Source organism: Motacilla alba, chromosome Z (genome assembly GCF_015832195.1).
Source record: "Motacilla alba alba isolate MOTALB_02 chromosome Z, Motacilla_alba_V1.0_pri, whole genome shotgun sequence".
In the NCBI taxonomy this organism is placed as follows: Eukaryota; Metazoa; Chordata; class Aves; order Passeriformes; family Motacillidae; genus Motacilla; species Motacilla alba.
In genome coordinates this window covers 68,155,420-68,181,129 of record NC_052046.1, presented here as the reverse complement: position 1 = coordinate 68,181,129, position 25,710 = coordinate 68,155,420, and the positions used below count along the sequence as shown (strand labels likewise).

The 25,710-nt window shown below is 37.7% G+C and overlaps 1 protein-coding gene across 9 annotated transcripts in view; it reads right to left on the bottom strand.

The window, feature by feature from the left end:
- Positions 1 to 1,700: 1,700 nt before the first annotated feature.
- APC (APC regulator of WNT signaling pathway) overlaps positions 1,701 to 25,710 on the bottom strand; it is a 94,710-nt gene continuing 70,700 nt past the window's right edge. For 6 of the 9 annotated variants that reach the window (XM_038125647.1, XM_038125640.1, XM_038125643.1 and 3 more), the window contains 8 exons: positions 24,147 to 24,269; positions 21,299 to 21,677; positions 20,066 to 20,161; positions 19,373 to 19,512; positions 18,251 to 18,328; positions 16,193 to 16,309; positions 15,329 to 15,543; positions 1,701 to 14,911 (listed from right to left, as the gene is read on the bottom strand). In XM_038125647.1, the coding sequence (XP_037981575.1) occupies positions 8,353 to 14,911; positions 15,329 to 15,543; positions 16,193 to 16,309; positions 18,251 to 18,328; positions 19,373 to 19,512; positions 20,066 to 20,161; positions 21,299 to 21,677; positions 24,147 to 24,269 (7,707 nt within the window). In that variant the 3' untranslated portion in view covers positions 1,701 to 8,352. The remainder of the gene's footprint in view (positions 14,912 to 15,328; positions 15,544 to 16,192; positions 16,310 to 18,250; positions 18,329 to 19,372; positions 19,513 to 20,065; positions 20,162 to 21,298; positions 21,678 to 24,146; positions 24,270 to 25,710) is intronic. The other 3 variants (XM_038125644.1, XM_038125646.1, XM_038125648.1) reach the window with 2 other exon arrangements.

The following is a 25,710-nucleotide window of genomic DNA, read 5'->3' as shown; positions in this document are numbered from 1 at the left end:
GAGCTGCACCACCAAGAGCAACTGACAAGTGGCCTTGAAACAACCAGCCTTACTTGTATGGTGTTTGGACCTAGAAGTCTGTTGGATTATGTCACCTATTCCCAAACCTTGACTTGCTTCAATTAATGTACAGCAAACAATATATACAGTGTTTCACTGAGATCCTTAGGATAATTCTGGGCTCCACATTGCCAAAATTCTATCCAAATCCCTATTAGCTGGCCCCAATGGAACTGGCAAAGTGGAAAACCATGGATTTCTACCCATCTCTCATTCCTTCTGACTGCAAAGACTGTATCTTTTAAGTACAGAGCTCAGTTTTACATCCATTCTTTATCCTCCCAAAGCTATCCTAGCTTTGTAAAGCAGCTGACAGCTATGTAAATTCACAACTGTGTACAGCCAGTTTCCAAGATCAAAAGTCACCTGTGTGTGATACAGTAATACAGTACTTGCTCTGAATTCATAGCTTTCACTTCAGCTAGATTTTCACTTCTAACAAGTTCAAATGATTTATGTTCTGGTTTTGGCTGGGATAGTTAATTTTCTTTCTAGTAAGTAGTACAGTAGTCTATGTTGAATTTAGTATGAAAATGTTGAAAATGCACTGATGTTTTTGTTGCTAGAGTAAGTTTCTCATGCCCTGCCAGGAAGAGAGCTGAGTGGCACAAGAAGTTGAGGGGGAGACACATAAACCAGCCAAAATTATATTTCCAGACCTTATGGCATCATGCTGAGGGATGTACCGGTGGAAAAAGTGGGCTGGAGGCTCATGCTCAGGGATTGCCTAGGAATCAGTCAGCAAGTGGTAAGCAACTGGTTTTGTAGATTCTCTAATTGTCATTATTATTATTACTATCATCATAATTTTCTTCCTTTTTTTGTTTATTCAACTGTCTTTATCTGATTCTACAGTTTTCTCATTTTTACTCTTCTGATTGTCTCCCCCATCCCACAGCAGGGGAGCGAGTGGCTGAGTAGTGTTTGATTGCCAACTGTGGTTAAACAATGCCACTTAAAACACTCAAAAGTGTCAAATACTCCATTACAGCTGTTCAGCTGCTCAGTGTAGTAAGAAAAAAAGGATGCCAATTCCTTTTCATCATCCAGTGGAATAACAAAATACTCCTACAAAAAATAATAAAAAATAGGAAGTTTTCTTATTTTATGGCTTAACTTTTACATCTATTTGTGTGTTCTTCCAGTTACTTCCAGTATGAATGTGTGCCATCCCAGACCTTAGCAATAGTCAGGTAAGATGCACAAGTCCTTCCCTGCTACCAATATGCTTTTCACACAGAGGACTGTTAGAGAAAAAAGGGCAGAATTAGGCTTAGCCTACCTTCATTTGTATTTAATATAATCATCACTCAAAGTCTCCTTGTTTTTGTGATCCCTACTGATTTTAAATTGCAGGTGATAATTATAATGCTTTAAAAATATTTTTTAATAAAACATTTAAATTTCTACCAAAGCAATTTTCTTTTCTGCATATAAACAAAGACTTAAGTGCATCTTTTTTCTAGAACAACTTGAAAATCAGTCCTCAAATCAGAACTCAATATCAAAAGTGGTACAACTATTAGAAAACAAGGGATCTTAGTAATCAGCAACAATGCCCTTTTTAAAATACATTTGTCAAAGTCTAAAGTGAATAGGGGAGTGTAAAATATGTATGCAAATATAAATATATATATGTATGTGTGTTGGGAATTAATCAACTTAGGTCCCTTAATAGTCTAACCAGGGACTAAACAATTCATTCTTTACAGGAAAGAAAGACTTTTGTAATTAGTCTCTGCTATGCTTATGAGTCCTAATGAAATAAGCCTTGTGAAACTTTTGTAAGTAATAGAGGGATTATGGAACTGTATTGTGTCAGAACTAGATATTGTTTTGTGCAGCTCCTTCTAAGGTGAAACATGGAAGAGAACAAAGAACTCTACAGGTGAACCAGGTTTTCAAACTTCTTTTTTCCACTTATTCATCTGAAATGCAAGTATCACTAAAATGAAAATGCATGGGGTTTTTTTAGAGCATTTGTTCTGATATACTGAATTACTGAAGTCTCTTAACAACAAATTCCTTTTTAAATGAAGTAATATTTCCAATACAGTGGACAGACACCTAACTTTCAGTAGTAGCCAAGAAAACAATTCCACTCTGACAAGGTGCAATCAGGAGGAAATTTTATGTAACACTGCAGGTAATAAATAAATTATGCATAGCAAGACTAAATTCAGAATAAGTATACTGTGAAACAAAATACATTAGAATAATTGAAGAAAGAATTAATTACAGAGTTAGGATATAAACAGTAATGCATCTCAGGCAGAAGCAAACAACAAAACTGAAGGAAAGATAATTGTGGGCCAAGTTTGTTCAAGAGAAACAACACAGGTGGGCAAATTCATCTGATCTCACAGGATGACAGTTTACTTGCAGAGAACCAGCACAAGCTTTATTCATGTTAGATCCCACCAGAAAGGATGGCATTAGATATACTGTTTTTATGTATGGCTTGAGCTCTGGACAGAAGTGCATTTTACTGAGGGAGGTAGCTCCCTCTACATCTTCCTGATATTCTAATTGCAATTCTACAGCCACTCAAGCAAAGGATGTTTTCACAAACAGCAAAATACGAATAATTTCTTTAAATCTTGAAGTGGCAGAAATTCACTAATACATGAGCCTGTAACTGTGTGGAAATTTCCTAAGAAAGGTAATTTGCAAAACTACTAGGGAGGCGTTCCCCAATCCTAGAGTAAGTAAACAGCATATCTGGTAAACTGAAACTTTACAGCAGAAAATTCATCTTGGCATCACAAGTTAATTGACACCTGCATTAATTATGTTGTGAACTCTTAAAGCACCACACCAAATTCCCTTGCACTTCCAATATGTAACCAAACACAACACATAAGCAGTTAACTTACCATTCTGACAAAAAACCTTAGCTACGTAACATTCTCTATAAACACATTTACAGATACAAACTGTTATTCTGCATATAGGAAACTATGATGCAGGAATCTTATTTCTACATGTGATCTGAAATGATATTAAAAGTGGGCATCTCTTCTGGTTAAATGTCAAAGTGCAAAGGAGATGGCTGTGGAACCAGAGAGCGAATACACTTGGGTAATTTGGTATCAGAAAGGTCCTCAGAGTTTTAAACATGTGGAGAAAATCATGCTTTACATTAACTGACACTTCACTTCTGATTCACAGCTTCATCCAAATCACACATCTCATCAAGATCAAAGCTGTCACACAGATGGATCCAACTTTGCAAGGCATTACAGTAGATGTAGGAAGTTATATTTAGGTGGAACTCTACATGTGATTTTTAATGATGCTCTTATGGCTGTTTGTACTATTTCATGTAAGCTAGATAGGAAATATATTTGGGAGGCATCTAGTAACTGTAGTAACTGTACAACTTCTTTGTATGAAGAGTCCACCTAAACATTTTCCAGATCATCCCTACAATACTGACCTCATTAAGAAAGGGAGATGTTACCTCCCTCTTCAAGCCTCTTCTAGGAATGCAATAGTTGCAATAAATCTCTTCACTGGAAGGATTTACTGCATTGAATTTAATATTGCAAATCTAAAAACAGTCTCCCAGAAGTTTACACGTGGTACTTTTTTTTTTTTTGGGGGGGGTATTTTTGATGAAGAAATGTATCTTTTCCACATCCATATACTGATGTAATATTTCTGAAGTTAGTTGTCAGAATTTCCAGGATTAAGGACTTACCTGAATATAAGGTATTTAAATGCAAAGCACTAGAGGCCATTAGGCAAAAATTCAGTTAAAAAACCCCCAAAAACCCAAACCAAAAAAACCCCAAAAAAACAACCCCAACTTCAATTTGTTTTTGCTGTGTCAAAATGGGTGAAGGTCTGAAACTTGGCACATATGCTTAAAATTGCCTGTAAAGGCTCAATCCAATGACCTTCTATAAAGTAAACTATCCCAACCTCTTTTGACCAGCCCTAGCTGTTTTATTTACTTTTTTGCTGGCTCAGGTGGCATTTGTCCAACTATGTACTGACCAAATTCAGCATATCCAAGCAGCACGAATCCTACTAATCCCATCAGGAGAGAAGGTAAGAGGTGAGCAAGTGAATGGTCATATAAGAGCCAGAATTCATAGCCAGAAGCATGGAATGGAGAAGAAAACTTCTGTGAACAGCACATGCCATTTCCTCAGTTCTAGAAATAGTATGGATCGTTATGCTTTAGAAAAAAGAGGAAGCTAACACAGTTATCTTTGTTGGTAATATCAACTTCTATTAAGGGGATCAATGGGATGGACAGCTATGAAGTACTCCAAAGTAGATATCCAAAAATTCAGTTTTCAGATTATCAGGCAAAGGTTATGCAGTTTTGTGGTCTACTGGTATACTTCAAAATAATGCCTCATTAATTTGTGCATAAGCTCTTCTCTCTCTGGTACAGCTTATGCAATTGACTGAGGAAAAAAGGAAAATACATCCTTAGGACAACATGACTCACTCTGAAACTGTCCCTTTTATCTCCCTCCTTTACCAAAGACAGTGCACCTAACTTCCCAAAGCTGTCAAAGGTATTTTTCTGTGTTGAAGAATACTGCAGCTTACTGACATTTATAGCATTAACTATACTTGTATTCTGCAGCCAAACCCTACTTGAAACAATACTCCAGTCTCATCCGGAAACAATGGCAAGGCTTTCAATTTTTAAGCTGTCATATCTGACAGAGCTGTGAGTATTATCTTTAATCTTTCAGGAGAAAGTACTCTCAATAGAGAATGCACATGAAAAATAGAAATAGATTAATTCCCCTTTAAAGACTGCAATATTTAGTCAGAAGAGCTTACACAGAAATTGAGCAGTAGCCTTAACTGTGGCACACTACAAGAAACTAAAATGGAAGCACATTTTAAAAAGTGAACTAATTAGAAATTGTGGGGAGGTCAGATCTCTGCTTTTCACATAAAGAGGACAAAGCTAGAAGACAGTCTGAAATGAGCTTTATGAGTTATTTTTCAGTATAAACTGATTTTTAAGTATAAGTTTGGTATGCACTAGATATGATAAGCTATTTCAAGGACAAATATAAGTCTGAGCATAAGTCACAAAAAATTCTACCAAAATTGATAGAAAGAAAGGCAGTGCATCCCAGAACAGTAAATTGAGTCTTGGTTTCCTTAGCTCCTTGCTACTCTTTGTTTTGCCTTGACATAAATAATGTCCTCTTACCTCCTGTGGCAATTTCATACAAATAAAACCAAGGAACGAGAGATTATCTTTAGCAGCATAAATCAAATCTGACTATTGTGACTCTGACATCATTAACAAAATCCAAGACCAAATATACTTATAGCATCCATTTTTCGTATCTTTGATTTTATATTTCTGGGATCTGTTTTTTAGTTAGGCTTAAAGAATATAACTTTATATCCCCATCATAAATCAAACATCATGGATGTCTTTAAATATTCTGAAAGGCTCTTAGTGGATACTAAGTATTTTAGATAAAGTATCAGAGAAATGTAGATCTGGAAGAGATTTCAAAAGATCACCCATCTCTGCACACAGGAAATATGAAATATACTACAGTCCATCCCTATGAGATGTTTCATAAACCTCTTCTTAAAACTTCTATAATGGAAATTTAACAACTCCCATGGGAAGCATATTTTAGTGTATCACTACCCTTATAGTTGGAAAGTTTCTCTAGCTTGTCTTTGCTACAAATATAGGTTTACTTAAATGGATACTAAGAGAAACTTTCCAATTATAATGATCATGAAGTATCCCCAAGTCTATATCAAGAAGCCACTATAATTTTCAAAGACATTCTGGTGTTTGATACGCATACAATTATTTATAGTTTCACATTATCTTCTGATTAAAAAACTGGTTTCAGTAGTTTTTCAGTAACAGAACTGAAACCAGAATTTATTTTCTGAGAATGAGTTTACCTTTAATTCTTTAATTGACAGGACAAATATGTAATGCCGGTGTTAAACAACTATTCTGGATTGTGTTGTATATTTTTGTATTAGTTGTTAAAAGCCCAGCACAAAATAATGATAAAAAAAAAATCAAAACATTTACAACAAAAGTGGTCTTTCATTTAAAACTCAAGAATGGAGTTCCATACTCTACTCCAGCAGGAAGTCCTGACTTTAAACACATGACATAATCTGTTTCTATCTCATCTTTAAAAGGACACTAAATATTCATTCATATTAGAAGTTTAATGAAGATACTTGTATGCAAAATATTTCAAATGCTAACACGAGGAGTGCTGTTTTTAACAGGTTCACAAGGTGATACAGGAACATGGCATGTCTCTAAGAAAATCTGACAGGAAGCAAAGAACAAAACAGCAAGTAAGATACCACTTCTGCCAAACAGGTATTTTTGGTACTGGCTTCTATATAAATTGACTTCTGTCTGCTGATAGTGTCTTGATTGTGTTCCTAAATCAGTGCATGATTTATAATGAATTCAACTGATTCATTTCAGTATCAGAAGTACAAAAGCCACAGAAGTGATACACTCTGCAACTGTGTTAAAGCTACCATAATGGTAAATTGCTCTATTTCAGGGCTTCCTGAAATCAGGGCATTCTGACATATCAGTTATTTAGAAAGCTACCTTTAGAACAATCCAGTTGAGATACAACAAAACCGATATACCATTTCATTTCATGGTTTGTTTAAACATGCACAGAATGGTTAATGTTCTGTTCTCTCATGATACTACTTTGAAGTAATCCTCATCTAAATTCAGACTATATTTATATTTTTAACGCACAAATCTGGTTTTTGTTAAGCATTGTTCTAGCACAATCTATATTTTCATCGAAAAGGCTCGAGGCAGCAAATGTCATGTTTTGCATAAAATTCTTTTTCTACTACGGTAACAAATTTCTTGCTGCCATGGGATTCTTGTGATATTTTTCCCTTCATAATTTTTTAAAAAATAAATAAATAAAAAAAACCACCACAGAGCGCAAATAGAAGCAAAATTTCATCTTATAGTCATTATTTCACATTCTACATTATATCCCCAATCAAAAAATGTTTTGTTTTACAAATATTATTTGTATAGATACAATATTGTTTCAGGCTTGCAGTCATGAGAACAATTATACTGCGTGGCTACTGGAAATACCCTGCCTTTAGCCTTGTTATGCACCTGAGATGTGTGAAACTGTTTCAATTACAAATATATTACAGAAGACGTAGGGCCTCATCCTGCAAATGTTAAAAGCATCCTACAACAGCCATTTGCCAGTGATAAGGAAGAACAGATACTGGAGGTGCAGGATTATCCCAAATTAGGCCTTAAGTGTTAAGTGCATACAACCACATTATATGGTGACATCTCAAAGTAAAATCCTGTATTTTTATGTAATGCAGAAGTAACACACACAACTTACATATAGTAATAATTTATTCTGAAATGTTCATTTTAGTCTCTGTTGAGACATCACCCACGTCTCATTAATAAAAGAGCAGCTATCTCACCTCAAATACCAGAATATACAACAAGTTACAGCATAGCAAAAAATTCTACCTACTTTAAGATAAAATCTAATTCAGGTAAAATAATTTTGTTCAAGGTTTTACAGTTACACAGTTGTTTTTTTGTTGGTTTTTTTTTCTTTTTCAGAGCACAAAGAAAGTGTAAATTGTTACACCATAACTATCTATGCACATTATGTGACCACAGAAATGTTAATCATTACTTCATAAAATGAACCATCAGTTCCATTCATGCAGAAAAGCAGGCTAGGAAAGCTTGTTCAGCGGAAACCATATTACTGTGAATTTCACAGCCACATGATTAATTACTGGGTTAGATGAACTCACAAATACTAAACATGAGTAATTTTTTTGCATAAATAATACCAATTCTTCCCTGATGTAGTTTAGTTGGCCTGTAATCTAGAAATTATTGGTAAAGCAATATGACTGCATCATTTCTATTGTGCTATTCCATTATTTAAATGACAAGCAATATTCAAAGGATAATGGGATAAGATGCATGTTAAACATGGGAATACATGTTAAACATACTGTACAAATACACTTGCTTTAGCAATTTTATTCCAAACTGTCAATCAGGTATTCCTGCAAAATATCACCAGTGGAGACAAAGTATACTATCAAATATGGCTTCCAGAACAAGGACCATCTAACAAGAATCAAAGCTATTTACAACAAATAAAACCAAACCAAACAAACAAACAAAAAAATCAATCCCCATTTTTTTTTTGTTTCATTTGAAACAAAGTTTCTAAGTAGCTGCTGTATATAATACATCAGTTTTTGTTTTTGTTGCACTTAAACAGAAGTTACCAGGTAAGAGCCAGAGTGACGTTTAGGGCTTTGCGTTCCACTGGAGTCAGTGTTTTCAGACTTGGTGTCACGTTTCTTGGTGCTGTTATTCACCAGGGTTGGTATCTGTGAGGGCCGAGCAGAGCTACTGTCCACGCTGCTCTTCCTGCGGCTCGGATTGTAGTTGAAAGGAGTCACCCTTGCTGCCACAGCACCAATGGGGGAGCTGTGCTTGCTTGAGCTACTGGAACTGAATGGAGTACGCTCGCTAACAGTACTTTCGGTAATTTCTGGTGCAGGAACGGGATTATTCTGCAGAGGCTTTGTTTCAGTGCCTTTCTTGTCTGGACTGTCTATCTGAAAGAAAGAGTTCAGACGGTTTTCTAAGCCAACGGTACGAACAGGAACACCTCCATTCCCTGGGGTTTGCTTTTCTTGAATCTCTTTGGGATCTTTACCATTCACACCCCCTTTCTCTGAAATACTGTCAATAACAGGAGGAGTATTTCCAGTTGGGGACCTTCCAGATCGAGGGTTGTTAATTGGGCAGTCCTCTATCCTCACCCACACATCCTCTGTCTTAGAGACAGCTGGAGCCATCTGATAGATGAGGGTTTTGGAATCAGAGCCATTTGTGGCACCTGAAGAAGAATGCTGAGGATCATTCATTATCTGAGGAATTTCATTTTCTTTTATTTTTCTCCAAGTACCTTTTGCTGGTGCTTGGCTTTCCTTACTTTGCTTGTGTCCAGGGAGAGAACCTCCATGCTGCTTTTCATCTTCACTTTTTGCCTTTTCACTGGATTCTGAAGAAGCTGACAGGATTGAGGAGGAACTTCCAGTTCTCCGCCAAGTGCTTACACGAGGAAGTGATGAGGAATGCTTACTGTGCTCGCGCTTCCACGTTCCTGATCTGTTGATCAGCAGCCTAGATGGACTCTCAGAATGGGAACGAGCTATGTCGTGACGCTTTGTTGGTCTCCCATCATATTCTATAGTAGGGCTCTGATTAGGGGCTAATTTTCGCCAGCCACTACTCTGGGCAGGTGAATGAGTGGATAAAGACATATCAGGAAGAGAAGGACTTAAAACTGGGGTCTGTAGTTGGGACCTTGTGGGAGAATCTGGCCTGGAAGGTGACAGAGATTCAAATGAAGCTGACTCTTCTAATTTCCGTCTCAGAGTTGGGCTCGGAGCCTCTTTAATAAAAGTTGACTGACGAACGAGAACAGGTCTCTCAGATCTGTCAGATTCACTTCCACTAGACTTTGTGGATGGCATTCTGGATAGGTCAGTCTTTTTGTTTGATCCACCAGTGCTGAGAGTTTGGTTTAACCCTTTTGAAGCAGATTCACTTCGTGGAATACTACTGGTACTCTTAGGTAAGGCAGTTTGCTTTGTAAGATTTTGCTGGCTCATCTGCCTGCCTGGTGGTGTGTATGACATTCTACCTGAACTTGAGGATTTAGTTGAAGCCGTGCTAGGAGATGATGTTCTTGGCAACTGTGACAGTTTGTTGGGAGGACTGATACCATTTCTTCCTGGGGAAATGGAGTTTCGTCCAGGAGATTGCAGAGGCCTACTTAATGGTTGCTGTTGAGGTCTAGAAGGAGTGGAGTCTCTAGATCCTGATCTAGAAGGTCCTTTACTTGATCCACTCTGGTTCAACCCTGATGGCTGCCTAGTCACAGGAGCTGGCTCAGGTTTCACTGATGATTTGGCTCCTCTTGGAGAACTAGTCAAACTTTGGCCTTCACTGGGACTCTTGGAATTCATGTTTTTGAGTGGGGGTCCTTTTTTGGAAACAGGACTAGTACTTGAAGAACTATTTCGAACTCCTGGAATATGGATCATTGTTCTACCACGTGAAATTGAAGGCACACTTGTCTGTTGTGGTTGCTTCAAACTTGAAACTTCTGAATTAGAGCGTGCTTTTCCTGTGATCATACTTTTATACACTTTCTTCCCTCCTTTGATTCCCCTACTTTCTGATTCTGCTTTTTTAGACTCCAGTGTACTCTTCTCTCCTGGCTTAATAATTCTTGGACCTTTATTACTAGTGAAAGGTTTTTCTTCTTGGTCTGGGGTAAGATGAAATGGTGACCCTAGAGAAATACCAGATTTTAATGAAAGGATAGAGTCAGAGTCTGATGAAGCTTGTCTAGACAGTGATGCAGCAGCTGCAGCTTGATGCAAGCTACTAACTATAGAATTTGCACCTTCTTGTATAGCTTTCCAGTCAAAGTTTTCCGAATCAGGTGAAAAGCCATGTTCTGAATCTGGCCTCTGTATCTCTCTTAAATCCAGTGTTAAATCTTCTGCTAGTACACCACCTGTGTTTCTGGAATTATTTTTTTCACCATCACTCTTCATTCTTGAGGGCTTTTTCTTTTTAGGCATAGCAGAACTAATGCATTCCTGCAGAAGATCATCTTCTGAGTCAATGCTAAGAGAACTCAGAGAGCTGTTTCTAGAGAAGCACACAGGAGTATCTTCAACATGGAATGATTTAGGTGCATAACCAGAAGTCTGTGGTCTGTTGGGTTCCACCTGTGGCTCAGGAGCCTCAGGATGTTTTGCAGGTTCCCCTTCTTTGTTGTTATTGTTTTCTTGATCAATATCACTCAGGGAGCTAAGAGATGAATTGCGAGAAAAACAAACAGGTGTGTTTTCAATAGCAAAATTCTGCATTTTCTCATCTGTAGCTGCTCCTCTGTCTGGAATATCTTTAGCTGACTGAGAGAAAGCTTTTGTCTGGCTTCTGCCTGCTGGATGTTTTTGACAAACTTGTGTCCTGTTACTTGGCTGCTGACTTGAAGACTGTTCTGCATTAGAGCACTCTTTACTTTCAATTTCCTTTCCTTCTTTTCCTTTTCTTAATTCTGCCTTCTCCCTTGAAAGGTCAACATCATCATCATCAAAATCTAAAGAACTGAGGGAATCATTCCGTGAAAAACAGTAAGGAGTTCCCTCAATAGGTGTATAATGATGAGGGGAATCAAATGCAAAGCTTCCTCTTACACGCTCTTCATTATTTGGCAATTTTTCGTGGAACTCTCTTGAATTATTTTTAAGATTCTGTTTCTTTGAATCTCTGTTCTCTGGATAGCCTCTTTCATTACTAGCATTGCTTTTGGGTTCTATGCTTTTTCGCACACGTGCTCTGTATTCATTGTTTTGGGAAACAGGCTTTACTGGTGATGTTGGCTTCTTTTTGTCACCTTCTGGTTGGTTTTTATTACTTGGAGATGAAGATGCTTGTTGAATTTGATCCATTATCTTCTTCACTCTGAAAGGTTTGTGACTTTTTCCTTTTGGCATAGCTGAGTTAATGCACTCAGCCAAAATATCACCCTCTTCTGTTTTGTCATCATCCAGGCCAAGGGGAGTCACAGCTGAGCTTTTTGCTCTCTGAGAATCATCAGTACTTCTGCCTTCTGTAGGAATGGTGTCCCGCTTTTCAAACTCTCCTGACTCTGCTCCCACACCCACATTGTCTGCATTGGCCAGCTCACTTGGGGGGGATTCTATTGTCAGGTCACTCAGAGATGTAGCTGTTGAAAAATTTATTGGCGTACCCTCAACACAATATACCCGTGGCATATCATCTCCTGGTGTAAAAGTCACGTGCTTTTGCGATTGCAATCTGCTTTGTGAAGGCAAAAGTTTGTAAACTGGCAACTGGCTGGGCTTTCTGGCTACAGGAGGAGGTATTTTTGCAGCAGATGCTTGAGAAGGCTTTTTGGCTTTACGTGAAGACTTTGTTGGCATTGCAGAAATAATACACGCTTCCAGTATTTCAATATCATCATCAGAATCATCCAGAATGTCTTTTTCTGCTTCAGCTGGCTTCTCTGGCTTCTTCTGTTTATCCTTTGTCTCATCTGACTCTTCAGGTTCTGCTTCATTTCCATTCTCGTTTTCATGAACTGGAGGCATAATTCTTAACTCTGCATCCTTCTGTATAAATGGCTCATCAAGGCTCAGAGCACTCAAGCTAGAAGAGCAAGAAAACCCATCCGGTGTGCTTTCTGTGGCAAAATGTAATAATGTATCAGCATCTGGCAGTACCTGAACTCTTTGAACAGCTGCATTTACAGCTGCCTGTCTAGGACCAGGCTCTCTCTTCTCTGTAGTGGTTGCTTTTCCTTTAGGTACCTCTCTTTTAACTTGAACTCCTTGAGCAGGCGGCGGTGTTTTACTTCTGCTTGGAGGCATTGTTTGTCCAGGGCTATCTGGAAGGTCACTGGGACTTATAATACCACTTACTATTCCACTGCAAGGCTCACTTTGAACTGAACTAGCAATTGAACGGCTTTCAAAACTATCCAGGGAACTTACAGAAGTACATCTGCTGAACATGAGTGGTGTTTCCTGTACATAATGTTCTGGTGGGCTCTTAGGAGTTTGGGCACCACTCTTTGAGGGAGATTTGGCACCTGAAGAAAATTCAACTGCCTTATGTCTAGAGGAATCAGAAGGAGACAAGCTAGAAGTCTGAAGTCTAGTGGATTTTGTTCTGATGTGTTGTGCTGTTGATGTGATTTCACTTGCTGCACTTTCTGTAGGTAGAGCCCCACTGTTCTCCTTGAGTTCTGCAATCTGCAGTGTGTTATTGGCATCTGTGCCACGTGCGGATTGATCACGTCCTATTTCATCTTCAGCTGATGACAAGGATGACAAAGAGCTACACCTTGAAAAACATATTGGGGTATCTTCCACACAGTAAGTTTGTATAGTTTCCTGATTAATAGAGGGAGTCTTACAGGAGGCATTCTTCTGTGCATGACCACTTCTGCTCTGTGCAGAGCTTGGGTGAAGCTGGTTCTGCCTCTTTGAACCAGCTGAGGGAGCTGATGTGCTCCCACTGCTTGGGGGAATATGGTCAGTTTTATTGAGCTGCACTGAAGAAGTCTTTGGAAAAGTAAAAGATGGCTTCTGAGAAGGTGCTGGAACTTCTGTTGAGTATTTTAAACTATAATCAATAGGCTGATCAACATGATGTTCCTCTTCATTGTACTTAATGCTGTAATTAGTTGGTCTGTCTTCCTCTTCATGTTGTTCCTCCTCAGAATAACGTTCACTATAGTTGGTTGGCTTATCATCATCATAATCATCAACCTGGCACAAAGACTGGTTTACTTTCTGATTCATTCCAAGAGTTGGGCCTACTCTGTTCTGATCTGAGCCACTAGATCCTCTTGATCTAAAGGAAGAAACACAGTCCTGCTGTCCAAAAGGTGTCTGATATTTCATGTGTTTGTCCTCTCCACTTTCAGTATACACAGGGTAGGCTGCAGTTTGGTTCCTTGACTGTCTTTGCTCATTTTGTTTCATTTCATCATCTATTATATGCTTAGGCCTTGCCCATCTTTCATTCTGGGAGGGACTTTGCCTTCCAGAATTTAACTGCTCATCTGAGTATTTAAGACTATAATTAATAGGAGTGTCTAGTTCTCCATCATTGTCATCCATGTGATTTGCACTATGAATCTTGTGTGCCAAGTCAGCTGGATATTGGCCATAACTACAGAATTTGCTTTCATCATCTTCGGAGTAAGACTCAATGGAAGGTTTCATTTGGCCTCTTTTACCATAGCCATCACTGCTGCTGACACTATTTAAACTATCATTTGAAGCTCTTTTGTATTCCATTTTTGTATAAGGCACAGGACATGTCCTGTTTGAGTTCTCGGATTTTGGGAAGTATGTATTTGAGTGAGTATGGGCAGAGGCTGATCTCCTCTGGGCATTTCTGTCTTCTGTCAAACAGTGTATTTCAGAAGTGGAACCAGAACTTCTGTCTTCCTGTGGAATGTGCATGCTTGTTACTTCTTCCATAACTTTGGCAATCTGAGCTGCAGCAGTAGAAATCTGCATTCCTATTCTCTTAGAGGAATTCCCAGTACTCTCTGCAGCTTGATGATAGGTATTTATACCTACTGTTCGATCCCTTTCAACACTCCTGTCTTTCTCAGACCGAGAATTTTCTGTGTTTCCTCTACTGGAAGAGGAGGAGCCAGGCAATACCGTAGTATTTACATATGGAGAGAGCACAGTCATATTGCCAGCATTAAAGCTCTCTGACCTGCACACCCCATCGTCGTGGCGGCTGGCATCCAGGACATACTCACTGTATATATTTTGCTTATGTCTCTGCTTGTTGCGGTGAGATGCTTTCGGGCTTAAGTTGTCAATGTTGTCAAAAGTCTCTGATAAATGCTGAGCATCTAATTCTGCTTCCAGTGCTTTTTGCTTTCTGACATGGAGGGATGGGAGGCTTGATCCTGGAGACATAATGTTGGCATCTTTGTACTTTGCTGGCCTGTTTGCCATGAGGTTCCGTAGAGCTGCGGCACTACCCATGGCTATCATTTTGTGTTTTGAGTGAATCAGGTTTTTCAGCATGCTCACGGCTCCCATGTCCCACAGCGCCTCCTGGTCCTTTGCATTTCGAGCAGAGAGATTCCACAGGGTCCCACATGCATTACTAACTATTGTCAAACTGTGTGACTTCAAGTGTTGTAACAAGGTTTGTAAGCAGCTGTTCTCTCGCAAGATTTGCCTGGTGTTGAGTAATTGAAAACAAACATCCGTAAGTGGCATTTCAAAAGGGTAAGAGACAAAGCAAAACAGAAACCTATTATTCTAGAAATTAGTTTTGCCCGTACAAAGGGTAAATAAGAATTCTCCTGTGCAAGTAACTTGTACTTCCACTAGCTTCTATCTGAATGCTAACCAAATCCTATTACAAATATGAATAGTTAGCTTTTAGTACAGTTCATCATTAGCAAGCAGAAGCTTTTAATCTGTTTGCACATTCCTGTTATGTAAGTGAAATACCCACTTCTTCAAATGTACTACAAATTAACTGTTTTTAATTACTATACTTAATACACACATTCATATTAAGGTTTGTTCATAGAAACTGTCTAATAAACATACAAGTGGAACCACTAAAAATTGTCAGAAGTGTACTTACCTATGGTCCTCATTAGTAGCAATTAGGCTAGAAACATTTCTTAGTATTCCTCCTCCGCTTTCTATGATGGCTAAAGTGTTTGTTTGGCTCCGGTATGTCAGTGTGCCAACCAGAAATGCAAGAGCACCATCAACAGCACATATGTCAGCTTTGTTCCCAGTGCAGTGAGCTGACAAATTCCATAAGGCACTCAGAACACTTTTCAGGGTGGATTCCTAGGAAAACAGCAACATGACAGGAGAAGTTTTCAGCTATTGACCTTAGGCTCTCAGAAACCCATTAAGCTAGCTTCAAGGAGCTGTGTACATTCCAATTCTGCTTTCTGGGGTGGTCAGGTGGGTGCAGGCAGCAGTGCACATGTATTTTGTTCACTTTGCTCCTTCCTTCAGCCATGGATTTGGTAATGCCTGCCCCAGACGTATCAGAAATACGTGCCTCAATAATTGTTTGCTGCCACAATGATAGAAAGGGCTTGAAGACCAGTTGGCAGGAGTCTCTGGGACGAAATATACTCTCATCTACACACCAAAGAAGTCATAGATACCTGCTAACTAACTGAAAAGAGCTTTTATTAAATGACAAAATTATAAAAAAGACTATTTTAACAGCACGGCTCATGAAACTGAAAAGCAAAAGTGGTCAACCCTCATAAATAAAATCAGATCAGTACTAGTTTTGAGGTGCTATTGCTCCATTGTGGTCTGCTGCATGTTAAATCAAACTCTTCTTCCAGGCAAATTACCTGAGCCACACCAACTGTTTCAGCAACTGCTGTTATCAAAAATGGTCAATGGTCACATTAGTGTTTTGTGTAAAATAAATGAAATCTCTCAAAGATTCAGTTTAATCACTTATAGAAAATACCTTCTTAACTTCTAAAGCACATTCCATCAATGCTTTCACACTTCCAACTTCTCTTAGAGTCTTTTTACTGTTTACATCTGCTCGCCAGGACAAGTTCCTTAATACACTTGCAATGACCTGCAAAATGATAAAGAAAAGTAACATATTTTAAGATAGGTATGTTTTTAGCAGGTTATCAGACTTTCCTCCTGGACATATCAAATGCTATGTTAATTAACAGCAGTCATGTTCAGTTTCTGAACTAGAATTTGCTAACATCTGCTTTTTGTTGTATTGTCTGCTAAACTGGTCTAACATTTCAGCATCAAGGTTGATCAAAGGTGCTGGCTTTTGTATGTTGGTACTTGAAACAGAGATTGGAAATCAGGTTCCCTTGCTTCCAACACTCGTAGAACATTTGTAGATAGATTTTCTTCTCTATTCTTATGTCTGTTTTAGAGTTATATCATCTCAGAGGAGAGATTTATATAATATTTTTCTCAGTTTTTCTACTTACAAAATAGAACAATATCACTTGCCTGTCTCTCAGATGGTATGATTATTTTGATGTTTATAAATCTCTTTGAAGTATTTTTAAAATACACTGTGCCTTTTACAAGCAGAATAGTTATCACCAGAAGATGTCCCTGTACTTGGCAGCAGTTAGACTGAGATAGGTTGTCACTGTAGTGGGTAGTCATTACACATTAAACTCCATCCATTCATGAGCAGCTGTAAGCATGCATATCCCTCATGAAATTAATCTGATAGAAAACTTTTGCTTATGAGTGTTCTCATTGTCACAGAAGTGCATAACCTTTTCAGGTTACGTGGTGAATGCTCCCTTGCTCACCCCCCCAGTGGAGCACAGGGAGCCAATGGCACATGGAAGGGCCTGGAAACTCCCAGCCCTGGCTGCTCCCAAGGAGCCACCAGCCCCTCAGAGCCCACCTCAACAGAGCCAGAGCAACACAGGAGCCCAAAGCCAGGTGGGAACCTGTCCAGGATCTTCCCAGAACTCTCCCAGGGAACCCACCATTCTGTGGCATGGCTGTGACACTCAGGGGAGTCAAAGGGAGCAGCTCTCTGCCCATTTTGGACTGGGGATGTGGGACACTGTGGGATCCAGGGGAAGAGCATTCTGGAACTGTAGAACACTTATTACAGGATGGCAGGACTCAAAGGTTTCAAATGCAGGATTGAGGTGATCTTTCAGCACAGGAAAGCACAGGAGACAGAAAGGCACAGTGACATCTGAACAGCTGACAGGCTGATACAGTTGTGTGGACATGCCTTTTGAGTACACTCAGTATTCTTACACTCTTGAGTACACTCCCGTATTCTTACTAAATCCCATTTATAACTTGTCCTGAGTGGAGCACTTCCTGCTCTATGTGTGTGTATGGTGCCAGTGGCTGGAGACATCCCAGAGGTCAGAGGGCCTATGGGGCTGTGACTCTCTTTTCAAGAATATGCAATACCTGTCCTAATACCACATCACAAGAGTTTATCCAATAATCTCTATTGTAATTCTAGTATTTTCTTCAATTGTAACTAGCGAGCTCCTCCTGTTAAGGAGAGAATATTTTGTTAACAGCATTTTAAGAGATAAGGTCAATTTTATTTAAAATTGCTCTTTTGTCTGATGATTCACTCAGACTGCAAGGAAAAAGAGGGTTTTCTTTTAAAAACCTGTTCCACTTTGTATGCAATAAGCACTAGTTAAAGTTGATTATAATTTAATTAGTAATTTTACACAAGTTCCAACAGTTCTGCTCTCTCAGCTCTGAGGATTACCCTAAGCCCTTCCTAAAGGCTTTATTTTCAGGCTGTTTTCCTTACACAGCAGGACCCATTAAAGCAGACAGTAACAGATCAGGGTCATAAAAAAAGATTTGCAGCCCATGCATTATGATTTAAAAAAAAACAAACCACAAAAATCCCAGAACATGATCCCACAGATAAGAATGTTTTACAAGAAGAATGTATTTCCTAATTAATAAGTATGAGAAAAATTTTGCATCAAAGTTAAGGCAGATAAGACAACAAAAGAAGTATTTTATCTCGAAAGAGCATTACCTGCTGTAAGTCTTCGCTTTCAGATTTCAGCTGGGCTACAAGAGCTCTCATGCAACCCTTCATGGAACATAATGTAGCCTGTTAGGAATCAAGAAAAAAAACAAAGTGAGCAATATTAAACAGCAGGTTAGATGGCTGCTTCTGCACAATGTTTTGATATTTTAAGCAAATCATACCTAAGTTCATTAAAAACTTAGTAAATGTGTTATCAACAATAAATACTTGGTTCACAACTACTAAAAATTTCAGCATAGCTATCAGTTTAAATACATAAGTGGCAAAATTGTGCTAAAATTTTGTATTTTTTACAGCACTTCTAGGACATGATCTGGATCTTTACTACCTTAGAAGCCTTCTTTCCTTTGCAACAGATAAAAACCCCTGTGAGCCAGCAATGTGTTGTTACCTACTGCCTAGTGAGAGAACAAATCCTGAGTTCTCTGAAGTCTGTTATTTCCATTTACTGCTGAAATGTCTTCCCTCTAGAGCAGAAGGGTAAGTCTTCAGTATTGAGTTATTTTAAGATCCACAGGCTAGCAAATCTATTGGAAGTTTCTAGCGTTTAAAAGAAATGTCCTTGTCAGAAATTAGGGGAACCAATTTTCTCTTACAATGATTGAGATTCTCTTATAATGACTTTCTCTTATAATGATTGGAGTAGTGCCCAGTTTGATCCAGATATACTCCATATATTTAAAAGCAAGCTCTACCCTGAAGAGGTTGGAAAAATTTCATTAGACAGTAATAGTATTGTTAAATAACTGAAAACTTCAGAAAACGACCCAATTATGAATTTTAATTCAACATTCTCTGAAAGAATCACTTACTATAAAATCACTGTGTGCCGTACTAACCTAGTTCTCATTAAAAAAGCAGGCCAATAGATAAAATCCTTGCTTTCAGTGACAAAAGTGATTTGAGAGCCATAGTTGTATGATGCAACATTCTGTTTGTGGTGCTCTCCGTCAGCAACAGGATGGAATGAGAAAGGTATATAAGCTCAACTGCCTTGAGTTTAAACTCAATATCCTATCCTGGAGATTTTAATCACCTGTGTTGAGAGCTGTAATTCAAACAGCTATGAACTGAAATTACTGCAAGTTTATACAGTTCTGCTCTCACCTTGTTTGCCACATCTCCAAAAGTCAGGTTTGTCAGAGCCATGCCAGCATACCTCCTTAGGGTAACACTATAGTGATCATTTGTGAGTCCATACATTTCACAATCCACTTGCAGCAGTTCAGCAATGGCCTGCAAACCTCCTTTAAAAAGATTCAGGTAAGGAAAAATGTCATAGCTGTACTCTGATGTTGTAAGTACAGGACATATGTAGCAAGGAACAAATTGCATTTTTATGTACAGAAGAAACCACAAATGTCTGAAAACCACAATGCTCAGAAAAACATATGAATTGCTAAAATTGCATGCATGGAATTTAATAAGAACAAATGATTGCCCACTAAAACACCAATCAAAAAACCACCCATCCCAGAAAGTAGTCTCAATTTAAAGTCCAATACTTGTAAAATTGCAAGTAATTACTTGCAATAATATTACACTTCCAAATAATGTTGGAATAATATACTCTTCCAAAATTCACAATTCATGCCAGAAAAAAACAGTAACAGACATAATAATTTATCCACTGGGAAATGGTGTAGTTAATTTCAACTGCTTTCAGCACTTAGGGGGCAACAACTGACACAAATGAATTGCTGTTAATAGTTTAAACTGTTAGTAAAAAAAAGCCATATATGCAGTGACATACACAAGGAGTGCCATGGTTTCTAGCAAGCTTCTCAAGTCTGATCTTACCAAGCTCATTCATTGCATGTCTGTGTTCTTCATCAAATGAAAGTTTCATCAAAACACATACTGCAGGACAAATCTGATGATCCACTGGAGCAGGCACTGATCCAGAAACAGGTAATAATTAGTACCTTCCAGGTGATTTTGTCTAGATCATAAGTTCTCCAGAGCAAATCTAATCTTAAAAATAAACCAGCTGCAGTTTTGGTCAGGTCTGTATCTTCCCAGTAATCCATGAACACATAGTTAGTTAAGACTATTAATAAAGAAAGTGCATACTGTAAATATATTTGATGCTTGAAAACAAATTAGGGAGAATCCTGAATGTATGTGCTAAGTTAGAAACACGACTTGCAGTGCAAAAAATATTACCTTATTACTCTTAGAAATTAATAATATTTGTGAAACAAATCAATATGGTCAAATATTCTGGTGGCAATAAATAATATTCTGCTTCTTTGGGTGCTATATCCTTATGAATGGTTAATTAAACCTTCTGCTTCATAACCTAGAAGTTTTTAAGTTCATACTTTTGTGATCTAGTTTCTGGATAATTCAGAAATGGTACTGATAAAGCTTGTACAGAGGCCACTTCTGCTGAACTGCACCAGGCAGCCCTGATTTCAGTCACACACTGCCACGGACACCTACAGGCTACACTCATGGGATGCTCTCAATTCAGATGAGCAACAAAGGTAACTCTAAGGTTAAATCTATTTTTCTAACTGTTCCCTGAGAAAAATCGTATTAATTTACAATCCTATTAATTTCTCACATATAACATTATAAGTAGCAGTTCATTTTGATAGATGGAGATAATTTAATTTGTTCTCTCTGCTCCTCTCCCAAATGGAAAGTGCTATCTCCTAAACATCTGCATGAAGAGCAGTTTGGGACTGCTTATCCATAAAAATGTAAAACAGAATGTTTTACAATATTATTATATTATCAATATTATTTTACAAATTACAAATATAAACCACTAGACTTACTATGTGGAAAGCACACCAAAGTCCAAGATTTAAATAAAAAGCTTGTAAATAGAGCATAATATCTGTGACACATACTATTTCCCAACAGTAGCTGAACTTAAATAAAGAAGAAACCACGCACACACATATATGTATACAAGAAAACTTGCATTCATTCAACAAGAAGTCAGATTAAAGCTGTACTTTCTGTAAATTCACTTTTTTCAATATATCCTCAAAATGTTTTTATATGGCTTACAGAACCTACTTGGGTTTTTGTCTTGGTCCATGCCTTGTTCATGTGCCTCCTGCCATTCCCAACACGTTTCACAGTAAGCACGGATCTGCTCCAACAGATGGAGCACACGGATTTCCCGTCTGCCTCGCTTATCATCGGGCTGGGAGTGAATGATGTTGTGCAGTGCTGCGCTGGCTCTGGCACGGGCCTCTTTACTACCACGGGAGTTTCCTAACAACACAGAGTCCTTATCGTTGCCATGTAAAAGCTGGATGAGGAGAGGAAGACATCCAGACTGACGCATGGCTATGCAGCTGTCCTGGGAGCTAGACATTGCTAGCAATGTTCTTGACATGTCATCTTTATCATGAGTACCAAGCATTGATAACAATGAATACACCATTTCCACCTGCAGGTCAAATGATTTTAAAAATACAGTTACGTTTTAAAAACACACATCAAACTGAAACGAAATTTGAATGGTACATATGAGCAAAATTTAATGGTGAAAAAAACTGTGCTATTTAAATGTAATTAAACACTATTACTACTTCAGCATTCATAATCTTAATAAATTCCACTTAGTGGTTATATGGCTGGAAGTGGGGGGTAGCTGTGTGTAACTGTCTTAATCTACAAAACCAATAGAAAAGACTTCCAGCATGCAAAAAGATTAAGCAAACGTATAATGAAAGTGTTTCATTTTGGGAAACCAAAATACCTTCAAAATTGAATCTTTCTTTAAAAAAGGTATGCTCTGTGTGAAATCATTACACTTTATTTATAGTCATGCTGAAAAAACCTGACATCCATGTATTTTAAAGTTTTCCTTTAAAGTTCTTCAAATTAACTGATAATTTTTTGTTATGATCACGGACTTTTATATGGACCAGATTATTTTGAGCAAATGCAAAACTAAAGAGTTCAATTAATACTTTACTTTTTCAAGTTTACAGGGATAAAACCAGCAAACAATTGCTTATTTAGTATGTATACAATACTGAGTATTTGCCAAATTAACTCATGCCACGAAAACCCAGCATTACCCATTTAACTTGGAGTAACCCACTTTTTAAATTAAAAATAGTGATTTTTGAGTGATTCCCTTGGCTTTTGTGTAATATCGTGGTCAAGGCACTATTTGTTTGTACTCCCATTCTTCAGTAACAGCTGTCAATCAAGAAATGCATTTGATTCTTCTAGTCAACTTTTAGCAGAATAACAGGATGTAGAGGATAATCTTAGATACGATCTAAAAACTCTAAACTCGTATAGCCATGATAAACAGGAACATTCAAAGTCAAGGCACAACATAAAGAAACTATTAAAGGGCATGTGTGTTATAAGTGGCATGTGTGTTTCTCTAGAATAAAGTAATTAGGAAGGAATGAAACTTTGAACCATTACATAAATTTTCCTACTAATAATTAGGTATTTGCACTAGTTACCCTATCAATGAATGATTTTATCTAGTGTCTTCAGTGACAATTCCAATGTGCCTGAAGATTAATACACATACTGAGTTTCAAAAAACTGAACAGCAGCAGGCAGACTAAACAGTGAGTCTGGTAACATGGACTTCTCCAAGCACTACAGGGTTGCTGAGGCAATACAAATCTTAGAGCTTGCGAAACTGTATGGTCACATGGCAAAACCCATTGGAATAGGAGCCACTTCTAAGACAGTCTAGCCTCCCAGTTTGGAGATCCTGTCTTCCTGGTCTGGGAAACCCCAAATGTAGCATTTAAACAAAGCCTTTGATTCTTAAAGGAGAGTGAATTTAATTTGCTTTATGTGTATCTCTTTGCAGATGTTTCAACTGGCAGCTATTATACAGTGTTACTTGGATTTGGAAGGTTAAGGTTTTGCCAGAGAATAAAGCTGAAGAAGCCACCAAATCAGGCCTCCAAGTTGCAGTTCATGTATTACAGGAAAAACAAACAAAAAAAATCTATTTGTTTCTCTTGTTTATGGACTGCCCACAGACTCATCTCTTTTTGCACCTGTAAACGTACTCCTCCATTTAGAATCTCTACCATTTTCCCTTTTGAGGCAATAATATGAATAATTTCCTATCCCAGAGTACACTCAGTTAAACCTGTCTTTGCCTGTATCCTTCCACACCCACTCCTGTTCCTGCCTTCAGGGCTTTCCCACTGTTTGTAACTTTGTGGAGTTCTACAGTTTGCAGTGAAAACTGGCAGACAGACAGCTGATATCACCTCCATTTAGGATGTGCATGCACTGTGGGACTGAAATGACAATACTGTAACACTGTTTTAACGCCCAAAATCATTAACACTATGCAAAATTAATAGGTCCACCTTCCCAGAGAACTTTTCTCAGCACAGCACCCACAGTTATCCACACTGCTGTTGATTCCAGAGGCAGTATGAGATCCAGTGGCTCATGAATATGCCCTTTTCTTCCCCTCTCTTCATGCTGCATATGTATTTTTTAGTGCAGTCTTCTATCTCCAGATGCTGTGAAGGGCTTAAATAATTTTTTTTTTTTGGTCTGTTTAATATTTTTGCCAACTGTGTCTGTTTTGTGGATTTGGATTCTGCAAAAGTATTCGAAGAAACGCTCTTAAAAAGGTTAATTTTTATCATGGATTATAAAGCAGCATCACAAAGTTTTTTGATATCCCAGTAACTTCCAGGAATTGCTTGTTCTTTACTGTAACAACTCTTAACTCATCATCAACAAGTTAAAAAAAAAAAGATTTCTGTGCACATATTTTCAAAGTTGAAAAAAAAATACTAAAATTTTAACTTAATAAAAATTACTATGTGTGGACAAGACTGTTCAGGTAATATTAGTACTACTGGCAGAAACAATTAGGTTACTGTATTAGTAAAAATGTAGCATTAGCGACCTGTGGTTTGTAATCTTCGGTTACCTTGGTACCCAGATGACTTGTCAGTCTGCGAGGAACAGAATAGTTACTACTAGAGCTCATAACACTGGCTGTCTCATGGTCCACTCGAGCAGCAGAACCCTACAGATTAAAACAACAACTCATATAAAACAAAATCTGAGGGACAGAACAACACTGAGTTTCAGCACTGGATGATGCATTGTGCTGACAGCAATGAACTGCCAACCTGCTTCTCTTAGGTCCTCTCTGCCCTGACACAACATAGAGGTCACTGTTAAACCTGGTTTTATTAAGCCTTTTTCCTGAGATTCAGTGTCAACAGAACTGTATTTTCAACTGAAAGGATTTAATTACTATTTTCACCAAGAAGAAGTGGATTTTGGAACAAATTGAACAACAATTTTGACAGAGTGAAAAAAACAGACTCCATTTTTATGTCAGACTTTGTAGTGCACTGGAGTAGGTATCCAAGAACCCACCAGCAACAAGAGACTGATCTTGGCAATGAATAACTCTACTTGAATTTGTCTATTTCAAAAGTAAATAATAAGTGGTTTAGTGAAAACTATAAAATAATGCTGACAATACTCGATATAATTTTCCTAGAATCTAGGTATGCTCCTACCTGTACTAGCAAGACTCAGTTATTAGCATCTTTGTCCTATTTTAATTAATTTCATGTATTTACATGTTTCCTTTTTCTGCCACTTTTTATCCACTGATATTCTTACTTTTTAATTTGCTGTTGTTTTCTCTCTGTGATGTTTCCCTTACTATATCACTCCCTTCCCATCTGCTTTGGGAAATTAAAAATACATTTGTTTAGAGAACACTTTTAGTATCAATAATTATTTTCCTGAGGCAGTCACCAGTTTTAATTTGATCCTCTAAAAAAGCCAAAATCAGTTAATGGAATTATTAGCCTAATTTGCAAAACATTTTCAAACTATGTGGATCAATGAATATAATTTTTTCCCAGTAAAAATAGGTAATACACTGAAGAAAATTCTATGGAAGACACTTTGAAATAATGTCTTTTTCTTCTACGTACTCCATAAAGAAAGAGGAATTTTGCAGTTCATATAGTTCAACATCTTAAACATGAAGTTGAAAGAGACTTTTAAGTGCAAGGTAGGAGTAACTTAATGAAATGTTTGTGTAGACAGAAAAGAATCTAGTTATACTGGAATATTTAAACACATTAACATTATTATACTCATTTCACTTCCACATTTGAATCCATAAAATGTGATCATGTTCCAGAAGTATTTTGTGCTACAAGAGTAAACCTGGAATTATTTATATTAACACCATTTATTCCAAACTGTATTTCTTATGCAAACAAACCCTTATTTTCTCTGTTGACTACAGGGAAAAAAATCAGAATCTAAAATCTTAGGAATAAAATCACGCTACATTTTCTCCATAATTCACTTAAATAATGTTCAGTGCTACAGTGAAGTATATGGGAAGTATTCCCATATACTTCACTATAGTATATGTGACATACATGGGAATGAGTTCCTAGAGTTTTACACCCTGCAGTCCCGTCATATTTCCT